Source organism: Saccoglossus kowalevskii, chromosome 2, assembly GCF_978046115.1.
Source record: "Saccoglossus kowalevskii chromosome 2, keSacKowa6.1, whole genome shotgun sequence".
Classification (NCBI taxonomy): Eukaryota; Metazoa; Hemichordata; class Enteropneusta; family Harrimaniidae; genus Saccoglossus; species Saccoglossus kowalevskii.
In genome coordinates this window covers 42,509,531-42,532,372 of record NC_140642.1, presented here as the reverse complement: position 1 = coordinate 42,532,372, position 22,842 = coordinate 42,509,531, and the positions used below count along the sequence as shown (strand labels likewise).

General features: G+C 43.9%; 2 protein-coding genes across 2 annotated transcripts in view; one reads left to right on the top strand and one right to left on the bottom strand.

Annotated features, from left to right (window-relative positions):
* LOC100369079 (nidogen-1-like) overlaps positions 1-8,214 on the top strand; it is a 104,311-nt gene extending 96,097 nt beyond the window's left edge. The window contains exons 17-18 of the mRNA XM_085495757.1: positions 7,425-7,549; positions 8,068-8,214. Coding sequence (XP_085351883.1) covers positions 7,425-7,549 — 125 coding nt within the window. The 3' untranslated portion in view covers positions 8,068-8,214. The remainder of the gene's footprint in view (positions 1-7,424; positions 7,550-8,067) is intronic.
* Positions 8,128-22,842, bottom strand: part of LOC100366725 (tRNA-splicing ligase complex subunit RTRAF-like) — a 38,185-nt gene continuing 23,470 nt past the window's right edge. Inside the window, exons 3-7 of the mRNA XM_085495763.1 lie at positions 18,368-18,467; positions 18,067-18,156; positions 17,555-17,712; positions 17,417-17,465; positions 8,128-8,478 (exon numbers count right to left, since the gene is read on the bottom strand). Of these exons, the coding sequence (XP_085351889.1) occupies positions 8,324-8,478; positions 17,417-17,465; positions 17,555-17,712; positions 18,067-18,156; positions 18,368-18,467 (552 nt within the window). The 3' untranslated portion in view covers positions 8,128-8,323. The remainder of the gene's footprint in view (positions 8,479-17,416; positions 17,466-17,554; positions 17,713-18,066; positions 18,157-18,367; positions 18,468-22,842) is intronic.

The following is a 22,842-nucleotide window of genomic DNA, read 5'->3' as shown; positions in this document are numbered from 1 at the left end:
TTAACAGACAGTGTGTGGTTCCCAGGTTAGCCTCACTAGTCCTCACCTATGGTGACAATTTGCCCACAAGGTAAGCATATCAGGTGGTTTTAACAGACAGTGTGTGGTTCCAAGGTTAGCCTCACTAGTCCTCACCTATGGTGACAATTTGCCCACAAGGTAAGCATACCAGTGGTTTTAACAGACAGTGTGTGGTTCCCAAGTTAGCCTCACTAGTCCTCACCTATGGTGACAATTTGCCCACACGGTAAGCATATCCGATGGTTTTAACAGACAGTGTGTGGTTCCCAGGTTAGCCTCATTAGTCCTCACCTATGGTGACAATTTGCCCACAAGGTAAGCATGGTTTTAACAGACAGTGTGCTGTTCCCAGGTTAGCCTCACTAGTCCTCACCTATGGTGACAATTTGCCCTCAAGGTAAGCATATCAAGTGGTTTTAACAGACAGTGTGTGGTTCCCAGGTTAGCCTCACTAGTCCTCACCTATGGTGACAATTTGCCCACAAGGTAAGCATATCAGGTGGTTTTAACAGACAGTGTGTGGTTCCCAGGTTAGCCACACTAGTACTCATCTATGGTGACAATTTGCCAAAAAGGTAAGCATATCAGGTGGTTTTAACAGACAGTGTGTGGTTCCGAGGTTAGCCTCACTAGTCCTCACCTATGGTGACAATTTGTCCACAAGGTAAGCATGGTTTTAACAGACAGTGTACTGTTCCCAGGTTAGCCTCACTAGTCCTCACCTATGGTGACAATTTGCCCTCAAGGTAAGCATATCAAGTGGTTTTAACAGACAGTGTGTGGTTCGCAGGTTAGCCTCACTAGTCCTCATCTATGGTGACAATTTGCCAAAAAGGTAAGCATATCAGGTGGTTTTAACAGACAGTGTGTGGTTCCCAGGTTAGCCTCACTAGTCCTCACCTATGGTGACAATTTGTCCACAAGGTAAGCATATCAAGTGGTTTAACAGACAGTGTGCTGTTCCCAGGTTAGCCTCACTAGTCCTCACCTATGGTGACAATTTGCCCTCAAGGTAAGCATATCAAGTGGTTTTAACAGACAGTGTGTGGTTCGCAGGTTAGCCTCACTAGTCCTCACCTATGGTGACAATTCGCCCACAAAGTAAGCATATCAGTGGTTTTAACAGACAGTGTGTGGTTCCCAGGTTAGCCACACTAGTCCTCATCTATGGTGACAATTTGCCCACAAGGTAAGCATATCAGGTGGTTTTAACAGACAGTGTGTGGTTCCCAGGTTAGCCTCACTAGTCCTCACCTATGGTGACAATTTGCCCTCAAGGTAAGCATATCAGGTGGTTTTAACAGACAGTGTGTGGTTCCCAAGTTAGCCACACTAGTCCTCATCTATGGTGACAATTTGCCAAAAAGGTAAGTATATCAGGTGGTTTTAACAGACAGTGTGTGGTTCCCAGGTTAGCCTCATTAGTCCTCACCTATGGTGACAATTTGCCCACAAAGTAAGCATATCAGGTGATTTTTACAGAAAGTGTGCTGTTCCCAGGTTAGCCTCACTAGTCCTCACCTATGGTGACAATTTGCTCTCAAGGTAAGCATATCAAGTGGTTTTAACAGACAGTGTGTGCTTTCCAGGTTAGCCTCACTAGTCCTCATCTATGGTGACAATTTTCCCGCAAGGTAAGCATATCAGGTGGTTTTAACAGACAGTGTGTGGTTCCCAGGTTAGCCTCACTAGTCCTCACCTATGGTGACAATTTGCCCACAAGGTAAGCATATCCGGAGGTTTTAACAGACACTGTGTGGTTCCCAGGTTAGCCTCACTAGTCCTCACTTTTAGTGACAATTTGCCCACAAGGTAAGCATATCAGGTGGTTTTAACACAGTGTGTGGTTCCCAGGTTAGCCTCACTAGTTCTCACCTATTGTGACAATTTGTCCACAAGGTAAGTATATCAGGTGGTTTTAACAGACAGTGTGTGGTTCCCAGGTTAGCCTCACTAGTCCTCACCTATGGTGACAATTTGCCCACACGGTAAGCATATCCAGTGGTTTTAACAGACAGTGTGTGGTTCCCAGGTTAGCCTCACTAGTCCTCACCTATGGTGACAATTTGTCCACAAGGTAAGTATATCAGGTGGTTTTAACAGAGAGTGTGTGGTTCCCAGGTTAGCCTCACTAGTCCTCGCCTTTAGTAACAATTTGCCCACAAGGTAAGCATATCAGTGGTTTTATCAGACAGTGTGTGGTTCCCAGGTTAGCCTCACTAGTCCTCACATATGGTGACAATTTGCCCACAAGGTAAACATATCCGGAGGTTTTAACAGACACTGTGTGGTTCCCAGGTTAGCCTCACTAGTCCTCACTTTTAGTGACAATTTGCCCACAAGGTAAGCATATCAGATGGTTTGAACACAGTGTGTGGTTCCCAGGTTAGCCACACTAGTCCTCATCTATGGTGACAATTTGCCAAAAAGGTAAGCATATCAGGTGGTTTTAACAGACAGTGTGTGGTTCCCAGGTTAGCCTCACTAGTCCTCACCTATGGTGACAATTTGTCCACAAGGTAAGCATGTCAAGTGGTTTTAACAGACAGTGTGTGGTTCGCAGGTTAGCCTCACTAGTCCTCATCTATGGTGACAATTTGCCAAAAAGGTAAGCATATCAGGTGGTTTTAACAGACAGTGTGTGGTTCCCAGGTTAGCCTCACTAGTCCTCACCTATGGTGACAATTTGCCCTCAAGGTAAGCATATCAGGTGGTTTTAACAGACAGTGTGTGGTTCCCAAGTTAGCCACACTAGTCGTCATCTATGGTGACAATTTGCCAAAAAGGTAAGCATATCAACTGGTTTTAACAGACAGTGTGTGGTTCCCAGGTTAGCCTCACTAGTCCTCACCTATGGTGACAATTTGCCCTCAAGGTAAGCATATCAAGTGGTTTTAACAGACAGTGTGTGGTTCGCAGGTTAGCCTCACTAGTCCTCACCTATGGTGACAATTCGCCCACAAGGTAAGCATATCAGTGGTTTTAACAGACAGTGTGTGGTTCCCAGGTTAGCCTCACTAGTCCTCACCTATGGTGACAATTTGTCCACAAGGTAAGTATATCAGGTGGTTTTAACAGAGAGTGTGTGGTTCCCAGGTTAGCCTCACTAGTCCTCACCTTTAGTGACAATTTGCCCACAAGGTAAGCATATCAGTTTGTTTATCAGACAGTGTGTGGTTCCTAGGTTAGCCTCACTAGTCCTCACCTATGGTGAAAATTTGCCCTCAAGGTAAACATATCCGGAGGTTTTAACAGACACTGTGCGGTTCCCAGGTTAGCCTCACTGTCCTCACTTTTAGTGACAATTTGCCCACAAGGTAAGCATATCAGATGGTTTGAACACAGTGTGTGGTTCCCAGGTTAGCCACACTAGTCCTCATCTATGGTGACAATTTGCCAAAAAGGTAAGCATATCAGGTGGTTTTAACAGACAGTGTGTGGTTCCCAGGTTAGCCTCACTAGTCCTCACCTATGGTGACAATTTGTCCACAAGGTAAGCATGTTTTTACAGACAGTGTGCTGTTCCCAGGTTAGCCTCACTAGTCCTCACCTATGGTGACAATTTGCCCTCAAGGTAAGCATATCAAGTGGTTTTAACAGACAGTGTGTGGTTCGCAGGTTAGCCTCACTAGTCCTCATCTATGGTGACAATTTGCCAAAAAGGTAAGCATATCAGGTGGTTTTAACAGACAGTGTGTGGTTCCCAGGTTAGGCTCACTAGTCCTCACCTATGGTGACAATTTGTCCACAAGGTAAGTATATCAGGTGGTTTTAACAGAGAGTGTGTGGTTCCCAGGTTAGCCTCACTAGTCCTCACCTTTAGTGACAATTTGCCCACAAGGTAAGCATATCAGTTTGTTTATCAGACAGTGTGTGGTTCCTAGGTTAGCCTCACTAGTCCTCACCTATGGTGACAATTTGCCCTCAAGGTAAACATATCCGGAGGTTTTAACAGACACTGTGCGGTTCCCAGGTTAGCCTCACTGTCCTCACTTTTAGTGACAATTTGCCCACAAGGTAAGCATATCAGATGGTTTGAACACAGTGTGTGGTTCCCAGGTTAGCCACACTAGTCCTCATCTATGGTGACAATTTGCCAAAAAGGTAAGCATATCAGGTGGTTTTAACAGACAGTGTGTGGTTCCCAGGTTAGCCTCACTAGTCCTCACCTATGGTGACAATTTGTCCACAAGGTAAGCATGGTTTTAACAGACAGTGTGCTGTTCCCAGGTTAGCCTCACTAGTCCTCACCTATGGTGACAATTTGCCCTCAAGGTAAGCATATCAAGTGGTTTTAACAGACAGTGTGTGGTTCGCAGGTTAGCCTCACTAGTCCTCATCTATGGTGACAATTTGCCAAAAAGGTAAGCATATCAGGTGGTTTTAACAGACAGTGTGTGGTTCCCAGGTTAGGCTCACTAGTCCTCACCTATGGTGACAATTTGTCCACAAGGTAAGCATATCAAGTGGTTTTAACAGACAGTGTGTGGTTCCCAGGTTAGCCTCACTAGTCCTCACCTACGGTGACAATTTGCCCACACGGTAAGCATATCAGGTGGTTTTAACAGACAGTGTGTGGTTCCCAGGTTAGCCTCACTAGTCCTCACCTATGGTGACAATTTGTCCACAAGGTAAGCATATCAGGTGGTTTTAACAGACAGTGTGTGGTTCCCAGGTTAGGCTCACTAGTCCTCACCTATGGTGACAATTTGTCCACAAGGTAAGCATATCAAGTGGTTTAACAGACAGTGTGTGGTTCCCAGGTTAGCCTCACTAGTCCTCACCTACGGTCACAATTTGCCCACACGGTAAGCATATCAGGTGGTTTTAACAGACAGTGTGCTGTTCCCAGGTTAGCCTCACTAGTCCTCACCTATGGTGATAATTTACCCTCAAGGTAAGCATATCAAGTGGTTTTAACAGACAGTGTGTGGTTCGCAGGTTAGCCTCACTAGTCCTCACCTATGGTGACAAATCGCCCACAAAGTAAGCATATCAGTGGTTTTAACAGACAGTGTGTGGTTCCCAGGTTAGCCACACTAGTCCTCATCTATGGTGACAATTTGCCAAAAAGGTAAGCATATCAGGTGGTTTTAACAGACAGTGTGTGGTTCCCAGGTTAGCCTCACTAGTCCTCACCTATGGTGACAATTTGTCCACAAGGTGAGCATATCAAGTGGTTTTAACAGACAGTGTGCTGTTCCCAGGTTAGCCTCACTAGTCCTCACCTATGGTGACAATTTGCCCTCAAGGTAAGCATATCAGGTGGTTTTAACAGACAGTGTGTGGTTCCCAGGTTAGCCTCACTAGTCCTCACCTATGGTGACAATTTGTCCACAAGGTAAGCATATCAAGTGGTTTTAACAGACAGTGTGCTGTTCCCAGGTTAGCCTCACTAGTCCTCACCTATGGTGACAATTTGTCCACAAGGTAAGCATATCAGGTGGTTTTAACAGACAGTGTGTGGTTCCCAGGTTAGCCTCACTAGTCCTCACCTATGGTGACAATTTGCCCTCAAGGTAAGCATATCAAGTGGTTTTAACAGACAGTATGTGTTTTCCAGGTTAGCCTCACTAGTCCTCATCTATGGTGACAATTTGCCATCAAGGTAAGCATATCAAGTGGTTTTAACAGACAGTGTGCTGTTCCCAGGTTAGCCTCACTAGTCCTCACCTATGGTGACAATTTGCCCTCAAGGTAAGCATATCAAGTGGTTTTAACAGACAGTGTGTGGTTCCCAAGTTAGCCACACTAGTCCTCATCTATGGTGACAATTTGCCAAAAAGGTAAGCATATCAGGTGGTTTTAACAGACAGTGTGTGGTTCCCAGGTTAGCCTCACTAGTCCTCACCTATGGTGACAATTTGCCCTCAAGGTAAGCATATCAAGTGGTTTTAACAGACAGTGTGTGGTTCGCAGGTTAGCCTCACTAGTCCTCATCTATGGTGACAATTTGCCAAAAAGGTAAGCATATCAGGTGGTTTTAACAGACAGTGTGTGGTTCCCAGGTTAGCCTCACTAGTCCTCACCTATGGTGACAATTTGCCCTCAAGGTAAGCATATCAGGTGGTTTTAACATACAGTGTGTGGTTCCCAAGTTAGCCTCACTAATCCTTACCTATGGTGACAATTTGCCCTCAAGGTAAGCATATCAGTGGTTTTAACAGACAGTGTGTGGTTCCCAGGTTAGGCTCACTAGTCCTCACCTATGGTGACAATTTGCCCTCAAGGTAAGCATATCAAGTGGTTTTAACAGACAGTGTGTGGTTCCCAAGTTAGCCACACTAGTCCTCATCTATGGTGACAATTTGCCAAAAAGGTAAGCATATCAGGTGGTTTTAACAGACAGTGTGTGGTTTCCAGGTTAGCCTCACTAGTCCTCACCTATGGTGACAATTTGCCCACAAGGTAAGCATATCAGGTGGTTTTAACAGACAGTGTTTGATTCCCAGGTTAGCCTCACTAGTCCTCACCTATGATGACAATTTGCCCACAAGGTAAGCATATCAGGTGGTTTTAACAGACAGTGTGTGGTTCCCAAGTTAGCCACACTAGTCCTCATCTATGGTGACAATTTGCCAAAAAGGTAAGCATATCAGGTGGTTTTAACAGACAGTGTGTGGTTCCCAGGTTAGCCTCACTAGTCCTCACCTATGGTGACAATTTGCCCACAAGGTAAGCATATCAGGTGGTTTTAACAGACAGTGTTTGATTCCCAGGTTAGCCTCACTAGTCCTCACCTATGATGACAATTTGCCCACAAGGTAAGCATATCAGGTGGTTTTAACAGACAGTGTGTGGTTCCCAGGTTAGCCTCACTAGTCCTCACCTTTAGTGACAATTTGCCCACAAGGTAAAGCATATCAGGTGGTTTTAACAGACAGTGTGTGGTTCCCAGGTTAGCCTCACTAGTCCTCACCTTTAGTGACAATTTGCCCACAAGGTAAGCATATCAGGTGGTTTTAACACAGTGTGTGGTTCCCAGGTTAGCCTCACTAGTCCTCGCCTATGGTGACAATTTGCCCATAAGGTAAGCATATCAAGTGGTTTTAACAGACAGTATGTGTTTTCCAGGTTAGCCTCACTAGTCCTCATCTATGGTGACAATTTGCCATCAAGGTAAGCATATCAAGTGGTTTTAACAGACAGTGTGCTGTTCCCAGGTTAGCCTCACTAGTCCTCACCTATGGTGACAATTTGCCCTCAAGGTAAGCATATCAACTAGAAATCTTGGGCATCTCAGAGAAACAAAGTGAGAGGTTACTTGTGTTGGTCCTGATACACCCTCCTTCCAAGAGGACTTAAACTTGGCCATATTTAAGACACTTCACATTGGCATAGTGTATTCACGTTTGTTTTTTTCTCTCACACCAACTTTAATGAACCAATACTTTATTTTATAGGTAGTAATCCATGTGCTGTTGATAATGGCGGTTGCAGCCACCTGTGTTTAGCATTGCCTGGTAATCAACATGTATGTAAATGTCCAACAGATCAACATGGTAATGAAATTCCTTGTGTAGAATAAGTAAGTACATCTATAATTTATCAGTGTGACATGATGTATATTGTGATTATTCAGACTTACTCCAGAAAATAGTTCCACAGGCTCCGGGGCTTTTGAAATGTATAGTCAATCTAACAAACTAGTCCGAGTCTATGACAAAACATTTTAGATCTTTACGAAAACAGAACTTATCAAGTTTTGTGAGAAAAGTTTCCATTAAATCTGATGTAATCTGCAATCTTATCAGAGGGAAAACTAAACGAATCCATATTATATTAGCAACACCCTCCAACCCCCAAAATACATTGAGAAATAATTTCAAAACGAGCAACCATTGTAGCAAAAATAGCTGATGTCATACACAACACACTGTTAAAAACATCTCAAACATCCTGTCACAAGTAGCTTATTAATATAAATGCATACAGTTATTTCTCTGTGTAGATGATCCAATAACATCTACATAATATGGTTCATGTATACAATGTAGCTTTATCAATGCATAGAATTTTATACACTTTGTTGTGTTTTAATTTTAGGAAATGGAGATGATGGAATGGTGTAAACTGATCTATGGTTGACTAATAAACACAGTAGAATCATTTGACAATCCAGTTTTATTGCATAATAACCATATATAACGTAGATTTGAAATGATATTAATTAAATAAAAGTTTAAAACAATACAGCTGAATCATTTTATGAAGTTTTCTTTGATACTTGCAAAGAATAAGTATGTTTGTTAATCACACATACATGTACCAATGTAAGCATATTAGTCTTTTTTAGGCTGTACTACCTTCCTACTTTACCAAGTCTTTGATCAGTTTTAGGATTTGCTGTTATAGTTTGTACTGATACAATGGTTTCATTGATTTTGGTTTGCAAGTCTCGTAGATCATGGATATGTAATAAACGTAGGATTTTAGCTGCTTCCATTAGTGCTGGATCTACAAGAGAAAAACATCAAGAAAAGATGATATAATTTATTTATTTATTTATTTATGAAGAAATACCATGTCGGGACGAGCAGGGGTACTCCAGCCACACAAACTGCACTGACAGGAATGGAATGGAATGTGGTTATCCAGCCACACAAACTGCACTGACAGGAATGGAATGGAATGTGGTCATCCAGCAACACAAACAGCACTGACAGGAATGGAATGGAATGTGGTCATCCAGCCACACAAACTGCACTGACTGGGACAGGAATGTGATGTAGTCATCTAGCTACACAAACAGCACTGACTGGGACAGGAATGGGATGTAGTCATCTAGCCACACAAACTGCACTGACTGGGACAGGAATGTGATGTAGTCATCTAGCTACACAAACAGCACTGACTGGGACAGGAATGGGATGTAGTCATCTAGCTACACAAACAGCACTGACTGGGACAGGAATGGGATGTACTCATCCAGCAACACAAACAGCACTGACTGAGACAGGAATGGGATGTAGTCATCCAGCTACACAAACAGCACTGACTGGGACAGGAATGGGATGTAGTCATCCAGCTACACAAACAGCACTGACTGAGACAGGAATGGGATGTTGTCATCTAGCTACACAAACAGCACTGACTGGGACAGGAATGGGATGTAGTCATCCAGCCACACAAACAGCACTGACTGGGACAGGAATGGGATGTAGTCATCCAGCCACACAAACAGCACTGACTGGGACAGGAATGGGATGTAGTCATCCAGCAACACAAACAGCACTGACTGAGACAGGAATGGGATAGAGTCATCCAGCCACACAAACAGCACTGACTGGGACAGGAATGGGATGTAGTCATCCAGCCACACAAACAGCACTAACTGGGACAGGAATGGGATGTAGTCATCTAGCAACACAAACAGCACTTACTGGGACAGGAATGGGATGTAGTCATCCAGCCACACAAACAGCACTGACTGGGACAGGAATGGGATGTAGTCATCCAGCCACACAAACAGCACTGACTGGGACAGGAATGGGATGTGATCATCCAGCCACACAAACAGCACTGACTGGGACAGGAATGGGATGTGATCATCCAGCAACACAAACAACACTGACTGGGACAGGAATGGAATGTGATCATCCAGCAACACAAACAGCAATGACTGGGACAGGAATGGGATGTAGTCATCTAGCTACACAAACAACACTGACTGGGACAGGAATGGGATTTAGTCATCCAGCAACACAAACAGCACTGACTGAGACAGGAATGGGATGTTGTCATCTAGCTACACAAACAGCACTGACCGAGACAGGAATGGAATGTGATCATCCAGCAACACAAACAGCACTGACTGGGACAGGAATGGGATGTAGTCATCCACCCACACAAACAGCACTGACTGGGACAGGAATGGGATGTAGTCATCCAGCGACACAAACAGCACTGACTGGGACAGGAATGGGATGTAGTCATCTAGCAACACAAACAGCACTGACTGGGACAAGAATGGGATGTGATCATCCAGCAACACAAACAGCCCTGATTGGGACATAAATGGGATGTAGTCATCTAGCAACACAAACAGCACTTACTGGGACAGGAATGGGATGTAGTCATCCAGCCACACAAACAGCACTGACTGGGACAGGAATGGGATGTAGTCATCCAGCCACACAAACAGCACTTACTGGGACAGAAATGGGATGTAGTCATCCAGCCACACAAACAGCACTGACTGGGACAGGAATGTGATGTAGTCATCCAGCCACACAAACAGCACTGACTGGAACAGGAATGGGATGTAGTCATCCAGCAACACAAACAGCACTGACTGGGACAAGAATGGGATGTGATCATCCAGCAACACAAACAGCACTGACTGGGACAGGAATGGGATGTGATCATCCAGCAACACAAACAGCACTGACTGGGACAGGAATGGGATGTGATCATCCAGCAACACAAACAGCACTGACTGGGACAAGAATGGGATGTGATCATCCAGCCACACAAACAGCACTGACTGGGACAGGAATGGGATGTGATCATCCAGCAACACAAACAGCACTGACTGGGACAGGAATGGGATGTAGTCATCCAGCCACACAAACAGCACTTACTGGGACAGGAATGGCATGTAGTCATCCAGCCACACAAACAGCACTGACTGAGACAGGAATGGGATGTTGTCATCTAGCTACACAAACAGCACTGACCGAGACAGGAATGGAATGTGATCATCCAGCAACACAAACAGCACTGACTGGGACAGGAATGGGATGTAGTCATCCACCCACACAAACAGCACTGACTGGGACAGGAATGGGATGTAGTCATCCAGCGACACAAACAGCACTGACTGGGACAGGAATGGGATGTAGTCATCCAGCCACACAAACAGCACTAACTGGGACAGGAATGGGATGTAGTCATCTAGCAACACAAACAGCACTGACTGGGACAAGAATGGGATGTGATCATCCAGCAACACAAACAGCCCTAACTGGGACAGGAATGCAACACAAACAGCACTGATTGGGACATGAATGGGATGTAGTCATCTAGCAACACAAACAGCACTTACTGGGACAGGAATGGGATGTAGTCATCCAGCCACACAAACAGCACTGACTGGGACAGGAATGGGATGTGATCATCCAGCCACACAAACAGCACTGACTGGGACAGGAATGGGATGTGATCATCCAGCAACACAAACAACACTGACTGGGACAGGAATGGAATGTGATCATCCAGCAACACAAACAGCAATGACTGGGACAGGAATGGGATGTAGTCATCTAGCTACACAAACAACACTGACTGGGACAGGAATGGGATTTAGTCATCCAGCAACACAAACAGCACTGACTGAGACAGGAATGGGATGTTGTCATCTAGCTACACAAACAGCACTGACCGAGACAGGAATGGAATGTGATCATCCAGCAACACAAACAGCACTGACTGGGACAGGAATGGGATGTAGTCATCCACCCACACAAACAGCACTGACTGGGACAGGAATGGGATGTAGTCATCCAGCGACACAAACAGCACTGACTGGGACAGGAATGGGATGTAGTCATCCAGCCACACAAACAGCACTAACTGGGACAGGAATGGGATGTAGTCATCTAGCAACACAAACAGCACTGACTGGGACAAGAATGGGATGTGATCATCCAGCAACACAAACAGCCCTGATTGGGACATGAATGGGATGTAGTCATCTAGCAACACAAACAGCACTTACTGGGACAGGAATGGGATGTAGTCATCCAGCCACACAAACAGCACTGACTGGGACAGGATTGGGATGTAGTCATCCAGCCACACAAACAGCACTTACTGGGACAGAAATGGGATGTAGTCATCCAGCCACACAAACAGCACTGACTGGGACAAGAATGGGATGGGATCATCCAGCAACACAAACAGCACTGACTGGGACAAGAATGGGATGTGATCATCCAGCAACACAAACAGCACTGACTGGGACAGGAATGGGATGTGATCATCCAGCAACACAAACAGCACTGACTGGGACAAGAATGGGATGTGATCATCCAGCAACACAAACAGCACTGACTGGGACAGGAATGGGATGTGATCATCCAGCCACACAAACAGCACTGACTGGGACAGGAATGGGATGTGATCATCCAGCAACACAAACAACACTGACTGGGACAGGAATGGAATGTGATCATCCAGCAACACAAACAGCAATGACTGGGACAGGAATGGGATGTAGTCATCTAGCTACACAAACAACACTGACTGGGACAGGAATGGGATTTAGTCATCCAGCAACACAAACAGCACTGACTGAGACAGGAATGGGATGTTGTCATCTAGCTACACAAACAGCACTGACCGAGACAGGAATGGAATGTGATCATCCAGCAACACAAACAGCACTGACTGGGACAGGAATGGGATGTAGTCATCCAGCGACACAAACAGCACTGACTGGGACAGGAATGGGATGTAGTCATCCAGCCACACAAGCAGCACTAACTGGGACAGGAATGGGATGTAGTCATCTAGCAACACAAACAGCACTGACTGGGACAAGAATGGGATGTGATCATCCAGCAACACAAACAGCCCTGATTGGGACATGAATGGGATGTAGTCATCTAGCAACACAAACAGCACTTACTGGGACAGGAATGGGATGTAGTCATCCAGCCACACAAACAGCACTGACTGGGACAGGAATGGGATGTAGTCATCCAGCCACACAAACAGCACTTACTGGGACAGAAATGGGATGTAGTCATCCAGCCACACAAACAGCACTGACTGGGACAGGAATGTGATGTAGTCATCCAGCCACACAAACAGCACTGACTGGAACAGGAATGGGATGTAGTCATCCAGCAACACAAACAGCACTGACTGGGACAAGAATGGGATGTGATCATCCAGCAACACAAACAGCACTGACTGGGACAGGAATGGGATGTGATCATCCAGCAACACAAACAGCACTGACTGGGACAGGAATGGGATGTGATCATCCAGCAACACAAACAGCACTGACTGGGACAAGAATGGGATGTGATCATCCAGCCACACAAACAGCACTGACTGGGACAGGAATGGGATGTGATCATCCAGCAACACAAACAGCACTGACTGGGACAGGAATGGGATGTAGTCATCCAGCCACACAAACAGCACTTACTGGGACAGGAATGGCATGTAGTCATCCAGCCACACAAACAGCACTGACTGAGACAGGAATGGGATGTTGTCATCTAGCTACACAAACAGCACTGACCGAGACAGGAATGGAATGTGATCATCCAGCAACACAAACAGCACTGACTGGGACAGGAATGGGATGTAGTCATCCACCCACACAAACAGCACTGACTGGGACAGGAATGGGATGTAGTCATCCAGCGACACAAACAGCACTGACTGGGACAGGAATGGGATGTAGTCATCCAGCCACACAAACAGCACTAACTGGGACAGGAATGGGATGTAGTCATCTAGCAACACAAACAGCACTGACTGGGACAAGAATGGGATGTGATCATCCAGCAACACAAACAGCCCTAACTGGGACAGGAATGCAACACAAACAGCACTGATTGGGACATGAATGGGATGTAGTCATCTAGCAACACAAACAGCACTTACTGGGACAGGAATGGGATGTAGTCATCCAGCCACACAAACAGCACTGACTGGGACAGGAATGGGATGTAGTCATCCAGCCACACAAACAGCACTTACTGGGACAGAAATGGGATGTAGTCATCCAGCCACACAAACAGCACTGACTGGGACAGGAATGTGATGTAGTCATCCAGCCACACAAACAGCACTGACTGGGACAGGAATGGGATGTGATCATCCAGCAACACAAACAGCACTGACTGGGACAAGAATGGGATGTGATCATCCAGCAACACAAACAGCACTGACTGGGACAGGAATGGGATGTGATCATCCAGCAACACAAACAGCACTGACTGGGACAGGAATGGGATGTGATCATCCAGCAACACAAACAGCACTGACTGGGACAAGAATGGGATGTGATCATCCAGCAACACAAACAGCACTGACTGGGACAGGAATGCAACACAAACAGCACTGACTGGGACAGGAATGGAATGTGATCATCCAGCCACACAAACAGCACTGACTGGGACAGGAATGGGATGTAGTCATCCAGCCACACAAACAGCACTTACTGGGACAGGAATAGGATGTAGTCATCCAGCCACACAAACAGCACTGACTGGGGACAGGAATGGGATGTAGTCATCCACCCACACAAACAGCACTGACTGGGACAGGAATGGAATGTGATCATCCAGCCACACAAACAGCACTGACTGGGACAGGAATGGGATGTAGTCATCCAGCCACACAAACAGCACTTACTGGGACAGGAATAGGATGTAGTCATCCAGCCACACAAACAGCACTGACTGGGGACAGGAATGGGATGTAGTCATCCAGCCACACAAACAGCACTGACTGGGACAGGAATGGGATGTAGTCATCCAGCCACACAAACAGCACTGACTGGGACAGGAATGTGATGTGCTCATCCAGCCACACAAACAGCACTGACTGGGACAGGAATGCGATGTAGTCATCTAGCTACACAAACAGCACTGACTGGGACAGGAATAGGATGTAGTCATCCAGCCACACAAACAGCACTGACTGGGACAGGAATGTGATGTGCTCATCCAGCCACACAAACAGCACTGACTGGGACAGGAATGCGATGTAGTCATCTAGCTACACAAACAGCACTGACTGGGACAGGAATGGGATGTAGTCATCCAGCCACACAAACAGCACTGACTGGGACAGGAATGGAATGTGATCATCCAGCAACACAAACAGCACTGACTGGGACAGGAATGGGATGTAGTCATCCAGCCACACAAACAGCACTTACTGGGACAGGAATGGGATGTAGTCATCCAGTCACACAAACAGCACTGACTGGGACAGGAATGGGATGTGCTCATCCAGCCACACAAACAGCACTAACTGGGACAGGAATGGGATGTAGTCATCCAGTCACACAAACAGCACTGACTGGGACAGGAATGGAATGTGATCATCCAGCAACACAAACAGCACTGACTGGGACAGGAATGGGATGTAGTCATCCAGCCACACAAACAGCACTTACTGGGACAGGAATGGGATGTGATCATCCAGCCACACAAACAGCACTGACTGGGACAGGAATGGGATGTGATCATCCAGCCACACAAACAGCACTTACTGGGACAGGAATGGGATGTAGTCATCCAGTCACACAAACAGCACTGACTGGGACAGGAATGGGATGTGCTCATCCAGCCACACAAACAGCACTAACTGGGACAGGAATGGGATGTAGTCATCCAGTCACACAAACAGCACTGACTGGGACAGGAATGGGATGTAGTCATCCAGCCACACAAACAGCACTGATTGGGACACGAATGGGATTTGGTCATCCAGCCACACAAACAGCACTGACTGGGACAGGAATGGGATGTAGTCATCCAGCCACACAAACAGCACTTACTGGGACAGGAATGGAATGTGATCATCCAGCCACACAAACAGCACTGACTGGGACAGGAATGGGATGTAGTCATCCAGCCACACAAACAGCACTTACTGGGACAGGAATAGGATGTAGTCATCCAGCCACACAAACAGCACTGACTGGGGACAGGAATGGGATGTAGTCATCCAGCCACACAAACAGCACTGACTGGGACAGGAATGGGATGTAGTCATCCAGCCACACAAACAGCACTGACTGGGACAGGAATGTGATGTGCTCATCCAGCCACACAAACAGCACTGACTGGGACAGGAATGCGATGTAGTCATCTAGCTACACAAACAGCACTGACTGGGACAGGAATAGGATGTAGTCATCCAGCCACACAAACAGCACTGACTGGGACAGGAATGGGATGTAGTCATCCAGCCACACAAACAGCACTGACTGGGACAGGAATGGGATGTAGTCATCCAGCCACACAAACAGCACTGACTGGGACAGGAATGCGATGTAGTCATCTAGCTACACAAACAGCACTGACTGGGACAGGAATAGGATGTAGTCATCCAGCCACACAAACAGCACTGACTGGGACAGGAATGGGATGTAGTCATCCAGCCACACAAACAGCACTGACTGGGACAGGAATGGGATGTAGTCATCCAGCCACACAAACAGCACTGACTGGGACAGGAATGGGATGTAGTCATCTACCTACACAAACAGCACTGACTGGGACAGGAATAGGATGTAGTCATCCAGCCACACAAACAGCACTGACTGGGACAGGAATGGGATGTAGTCATCCAGCCACACAAACAGCACTTACTGGGACAGGAATGGGATGTAGTCATCCAGCCACACAAACAGCACTGACTGGGACAGGAATGGGATGTGATCATCCAGCAACACAAACAGCACTGACTGGGACAAGAATGGGATGTGATCATCCAGCAACACAAACAGCACTGACTGGGACAGGAATGGGATGTGATCATCCAGCAACACAAACAGCACTGACTGGGACAGGAATGGGATGTGATCATCCAGCAACACAAACAGCACTGACTGGGACAAGAATGGGATGTGATCATCCAGCAACACAAACAGCACTGACTGGGACAGGAATGGAATGTGATTATCCAGCAACACAAACAGCACTGACTGGGACAAGAATGGGATGTGATCATCCAGCAACACAAACAGCACTGACTGGGACAGGAATGGAATGTGATTATCCAGCAACACAAACAGCACTGACTGGGACAGAAATGGGATGTAGTCATCCAGCCACACAAACAGCACTTACTGGGACAGGAATGGGATGTGATCATCCAGCAACACAAACAGCACTGACTGGGACAGGAATGGGATGTGATCATCCAGCCACACAAACAGCACTTACTGGGACAGGAATGGGATGTAGTCATCCAGTCACACAAACAGCACTGACTGGGACAGGAATGGGATGTAGTCATCCAGCCACACAAACAGCACTGACTGGGACAGAAATGGGATGTTGTCATCCAGCAACACAAACAGCCCTAACTGGGACAGAAATGCAACACAAACAGCACTGACTGGGACAGGAATGGGATGTGATCATCCAGCCACACAAACAGCACTTACTGGGACAGGAATGGGATGTAGTCATCCAGTCACACAAACAGCACTGACTGGGACAGGAATGGGATGTAGTCATCCAGCCACACAAACAGCACTGACTGGGACAGAAATGGGATGTTGTCATCCAGCAACACAAACAGCCCTAACTGGGACAGAAATGCAACACAAACAGCAATGATTGGGACAGGAATGGGATGTAGTCATCCAGCAACACAGACAGCACTGACTGGGAGTCATTGTTGTGTTATTTACCTTTAATTTTGAACCCTGCATCAATATCTTTCAGCTGCAACTGGATTCCCTGAAATAAATATTAAGATGTAATTTAATATTCTACCACTTATAAGCCACTGTTGCTAATATTCTGTATGAATGTGTGACATTGTTTACCTCATCTTTCGTGCCAGCCTTACTGATTGCTTCTTTTGATAGACGTTGCTGAAGTAGAATATCAACAGCTTTTAGCATAACAAGAGGATCCTCATGTAGTGGTAGGCTCAGTTGTTGAGATACTGAAATAATCCCAGCTTTAAATTCAGGACTATTTACTATAGGAGAGAAGTTTACATAATGATTAATAATAACTTTGTTAAAGTCTCCATGCCAACTTTTTATACAAATAATCCAAATATTCGGGTGTCACATCTCGGCTACGATATTCCCCTGCAATTAGCAACTACATTAATGGGCATCAGTGTTCGCTGCATAAGGTGACAGTCACCACACGTATTTGATCACATATATAATTAACTACTTTGGCACAAAAATACGTTGGGTGCTTTCAGAAGCACAAAATGTTCTTAAATCATGTTTTTAAATATTTCTGTTATTTTTCTGATGCCAAGAGTTGCCATTGTGAGGTGCAAACATATCATCATTGGGTGTATTCAGTCAACACTTACCATCAAGATGTGCAAAGATATCATCACTGGCTACTTTTGCTTTTCCATCACTTCCTCTTAATATAGGTTGGGCTGATTTATATTTTTCCACTGTAAAAATAACACATAACACAATTTAAAAAAAATGTGCTTTCCTCAATCTTGAGGGAAATTTTCAGTCAAGGAAGGCTGAGAATACAGAGCATCAATATCAATGAACTTTGTGCTATAAAGACAGTGATGTGTTAAGCAATACCATCTATAGCTGCCAAATACTACCAGAATTTGGTGCTATGGACAGCTCAGGTTGCATCATACATACCATTTTCTCCATATTCCAGTCTTATGCTATGACCAAGAAGCCAATCTAAAACAACTGTCCTTGCATTAGGATCACGTGTATATTGTAAATCTTTAAGGTACTACAGTAGATAAAAACATCAAATACATTAGAGAATAGGCAACTATAAGTACGGTAACATGTTTTGCAATTTGAATGTGATTTTGAATATAAACATGCAAGGTTATGTTCAGACATGATACAAACTGAATCCAGACTATTTGTGTTTTTATGTTAATCATACTGAAGTTCAACTGAATGCACGACTGAGATCAGGTTCCAGAAAGGCACAAATGCTTAATTTTGATGAATTTTAAGTATGACAATGGCCACTATTCGACCATCTTGAATTGGACCTTAAAACAAATAAATGTGCATGTATGATGGGATGTGAAATGTATGTGTGAAGTTTGAATGACATCAGTCTATGCATGTATGATGGGATGTGAAATGTATGTGGGAAGTTTGAATGACATCAGTTTATGCATGTATGATGGGATGTGAAATGTATGTGGGAAGTTTGAATGACATCAATCTATGCATGTATGATGGGATGTGAAATGTATGTGGGAAGTTTGAATGACATCAGTTTATGCATGTATGATAGGATGTGAAATGTATGTGTGAAGTTTGAATGACATCAGTCTATGCATGTATGATGGATGTGAAATGTATGTGTGAAGTTTGAATGACATCAGTCTATGCATGTATGATGGGATGTGAAATGTATGTGTGAAGTTTGAATGACATCAGTCTATGCATGTATCATGGGATGTGAAATGTATGTGTGAAGTTTGAATGACATCAGTCTGCATGTAAGATGGGATGTGAAATGTATGTGTGAAGTTTGAATGACAACAGTCTATGCATGTATGATGGGATGTGAAATGTATGTGTGAAGTTTGAATGACATCAGTCTATGCATGTATGATGGGATGTGAAATGTATGTGGGAAGTTTGAATGACATCAGTCTATGCATGTATGATGGGATGTGAAATGTATGTGTGAAGTTTGAATGATGTACATCAGTCTATGCATGTATGATGGGATGTGAAATGTATGTGGGAAGTTTGAATGACATCAGTCTATGCATGTATGATGGGATGTGAAATGTATGTGGGAAGTTTGAATGACATCAGTCTATGCATGTATGATGGGATGTGAAATGTATGTGTGAAGTTTGAATGATGTACATCAGTCTATGCATGTATGATGGGATGTGAAATGTATGTGTGAAGTTTGAATGATGTACATCAGTCTATGCATGTATGATGGGATGTGAAATGTATGTGGGAAGTTTGAATGACATCAGTCTATGCATGTATGATGGGATGTGAAATGTATGTGGGAAGTTTGAATGACATCAGTCTATGCATGTATGATGGGATGTGAAATGTATGTGGGAAGTTTGAATGACATCAGTCTATGCATGTCAGTTACATAGCTATGAAACCACATTCAATTTTTCACTCAGGTAAATTTTGTAGGTTTTCTTAAAAATGCCTAAAGAGGCCGAATTTCTGATATGGAATGGCAAGTTATTCCATAGGGTTACCCCTCTATACTGAAACGTCCTCTGACCCATGGATGTTTTCCATTTAGTAATGCGTAAATTATTTTTAAGAGAGGAACGTGTACTATACTTGTGGGTTTGTGAGATAGGACTGAACATTTCACTTATATATAAAGGCGCCAAGCCATTGGTTGCCATATACATTACGATACCTAGAAAATATGAAATTCTGTAATCGATAGGCAAGATACTATGTTTTTTGAACAGTTCAAACGACGATTGGCTAAAGTTGTCAGAGGAAATCACACGAACTGCCCTTTTCTGAAGCTTATACACCCGACATAAATTTGATTGACTTGTATTTCCCCATACTATACAGCAATAGTCCAATAACGACTGAATAAATGAAAAATACAATGTTCTTCTGACGGAAATAGGTAAGAAGCTGCGAACTCTCATAAGAACACCAATTCTTTGGCTAAGCTTTTTACAAAGCATATCAACATGATAATCCCATGATAGAGTTTTATCTAAAACCACCCCGAGCGACTTTTCGAAACTGACTGTTTTAATTATTTCACCATTGAAGTTAACCAGAAAATCTTCGCCATTATTATTTAGCCTTTGACGGGATCCAACAAGCATAGATTTTGATGTGTTGATTGACATGTAATTGCAATTAACCCAACGCAAAATTGGCCGAACATCATCATTAATGCACTTTGTGACTACATTGATACTTGGTCCAGACGATAACAGAGTTTGATCGTCCGCATACATATCAATGGAACTGTTTTCAAGAAATAATGGTAGGTCATTAATAAATAGAAGAAATAATAATGGTCCTAAAATCGAACCCTGTGGTACGCCATGTCGAATATTGACAGCATCCGACTGTTTACCCATCAAATACACAGCTTGCTTTCTGTCAGTTAAATAAGAATTAAACCAAACAAGGGAGATTGGAGAAATGCCATAAATTGAGAGCTTATTTAATAATACATGTTTATCTACCATATCAAACACCTTGCTTAAATCAAGGAAAAGCAAACCACACAATAAGCCATCATCCATATTGCTAAGTAATGCATCGCATAGCTTAATCATAGCTGTATGGCAAGAATGTGATTTCCGAAAACCTGACTGCGATTTAGAAATTAAATCATTACTGTTCAAATAATGGTATAAGTGATCATGCACGTGTTTTTCAAAGATTTTTGAGATTATTGGGAGAAGCGAAATTGGACGAAAATTACACAAGTCCTGGGATCCGCCCTTGTGTAATGGAATAACTTTGGCATGCTTAAACATGTCTGGAAAAATACCTGATGAAATGCTAAGGTTGAATAAATAAACAATACTTTCACAAATGAATGGAGCAGAAATACGCAAAAGTTTAGATGATGTATTGTCAAGGCCAGCTGACTTAGAACTAGATAGTGAAAACAGTTGGTTCTTCACGAACTGGCATGTGACCGGCGGAATAACAAATTGACGAGTATTGGTCAATTTGGGTTCAATAAATTTCCGTAAATTCGTATAATATGAATCACCCACTGAAACATTGGGTCGTAACTTGTCGGCAACAGAAGCGAAATGTGTATTGAAATTATTAACAATTTTTTCGAAGTTATTGCCAACTGAAATATTAACGTTGAGAGAGTTAGATTTACCACCACTGATCAAATCGTTAAGGGTTTTCCACAAGGCGGCACTGTTGGAGCTATTGATTTTGATAAGTTGAATATAAAGGTTTTTCTTAGCGACCTTGATTAAATTAACTACTAGATTACATTTGGCTCTATATTGGTTTAGGACAGTAACATCACATAAAGTACGTGCACGCCTCCGAAGTTTGTCTCTTTCTCTAATTTTAAGTAGAATGTCCGTATTCAGCCATCCTGGCTGTTTTAATTTTTTCACACGTCTACAAACAAATGGGGCATGCAAATCACAAATATTATTAAAAATAGAATGCCATGTCTCAAAAGCTAAATTAGTATCAGTAATGTTGTGAACGGAAATTAGAGGCGTGTTCCGAAAGTCAGCCAAAAATAGAGACTCAACGAACACTTTGAAATTTCTATAACGAATAGAAACATGATTGTTTGATTGAGGGAAGGAACGGAGTTTGCGAACCACGAATATAGGGTTATGGTCCGAAATACCCAAGTTGTAAATGAGAGCCAAATTAACGTTTTCATTATGATTTACATAAACATGGTCCAGACATTTACCGGACGCAGGCCTCGTAACACCATTAATAATTTGAGAAAAGCCTAAATCAGCTAAGCAATTAAACAAGTAGTGAGTACAATTAGATAGAACATCATAATTAAAGTCACCAAAAATATACATTTCTTTGCCTTCTAGATAAGCTTTTTCAATGTTATGAGCTAACAGCACATCTATGTTATGAACAGTACTTGGAGGTCTATAAACGCAACCAAGTAAAATAGACCTACAAGTGGGTGGAGTCAATTCAATCCACATAATTTCAATAAAATTGTTCTCAAGGTCAAGTCTACGACTGAAAACGAAGTCGGAGTTGATGAAAGCCACAAGACCATACCCTCTCCCGTTTGGACGGTCCCGCCTAATTAAATTGAAACCATTAATATGAAACTCATTGTCATGGTAAGACGAATTGAGAAAGGTTTCACATACAAAAAATAAGTCGACTTGTTTTTTACAATCAGCAGTAAGTATCAAATTAAGCTCATCAATTTTGTTAGATAAATGGTTAATATTAATAAACCCAAGCCTCAGACCATTCTGGAGGTTTAAATTATTCACGAGATTGCAATTGTCCGAAACACTACAACTGGAGTGGCTAGAAACGGCCGTCTCATCCTGGCCGGATATCTAAAAGTTACAGTGTTTCTGCTTGTGACCCGTTTTCCCACAACTCCAGCATCGAATACCTGTTACTTGACGACATAC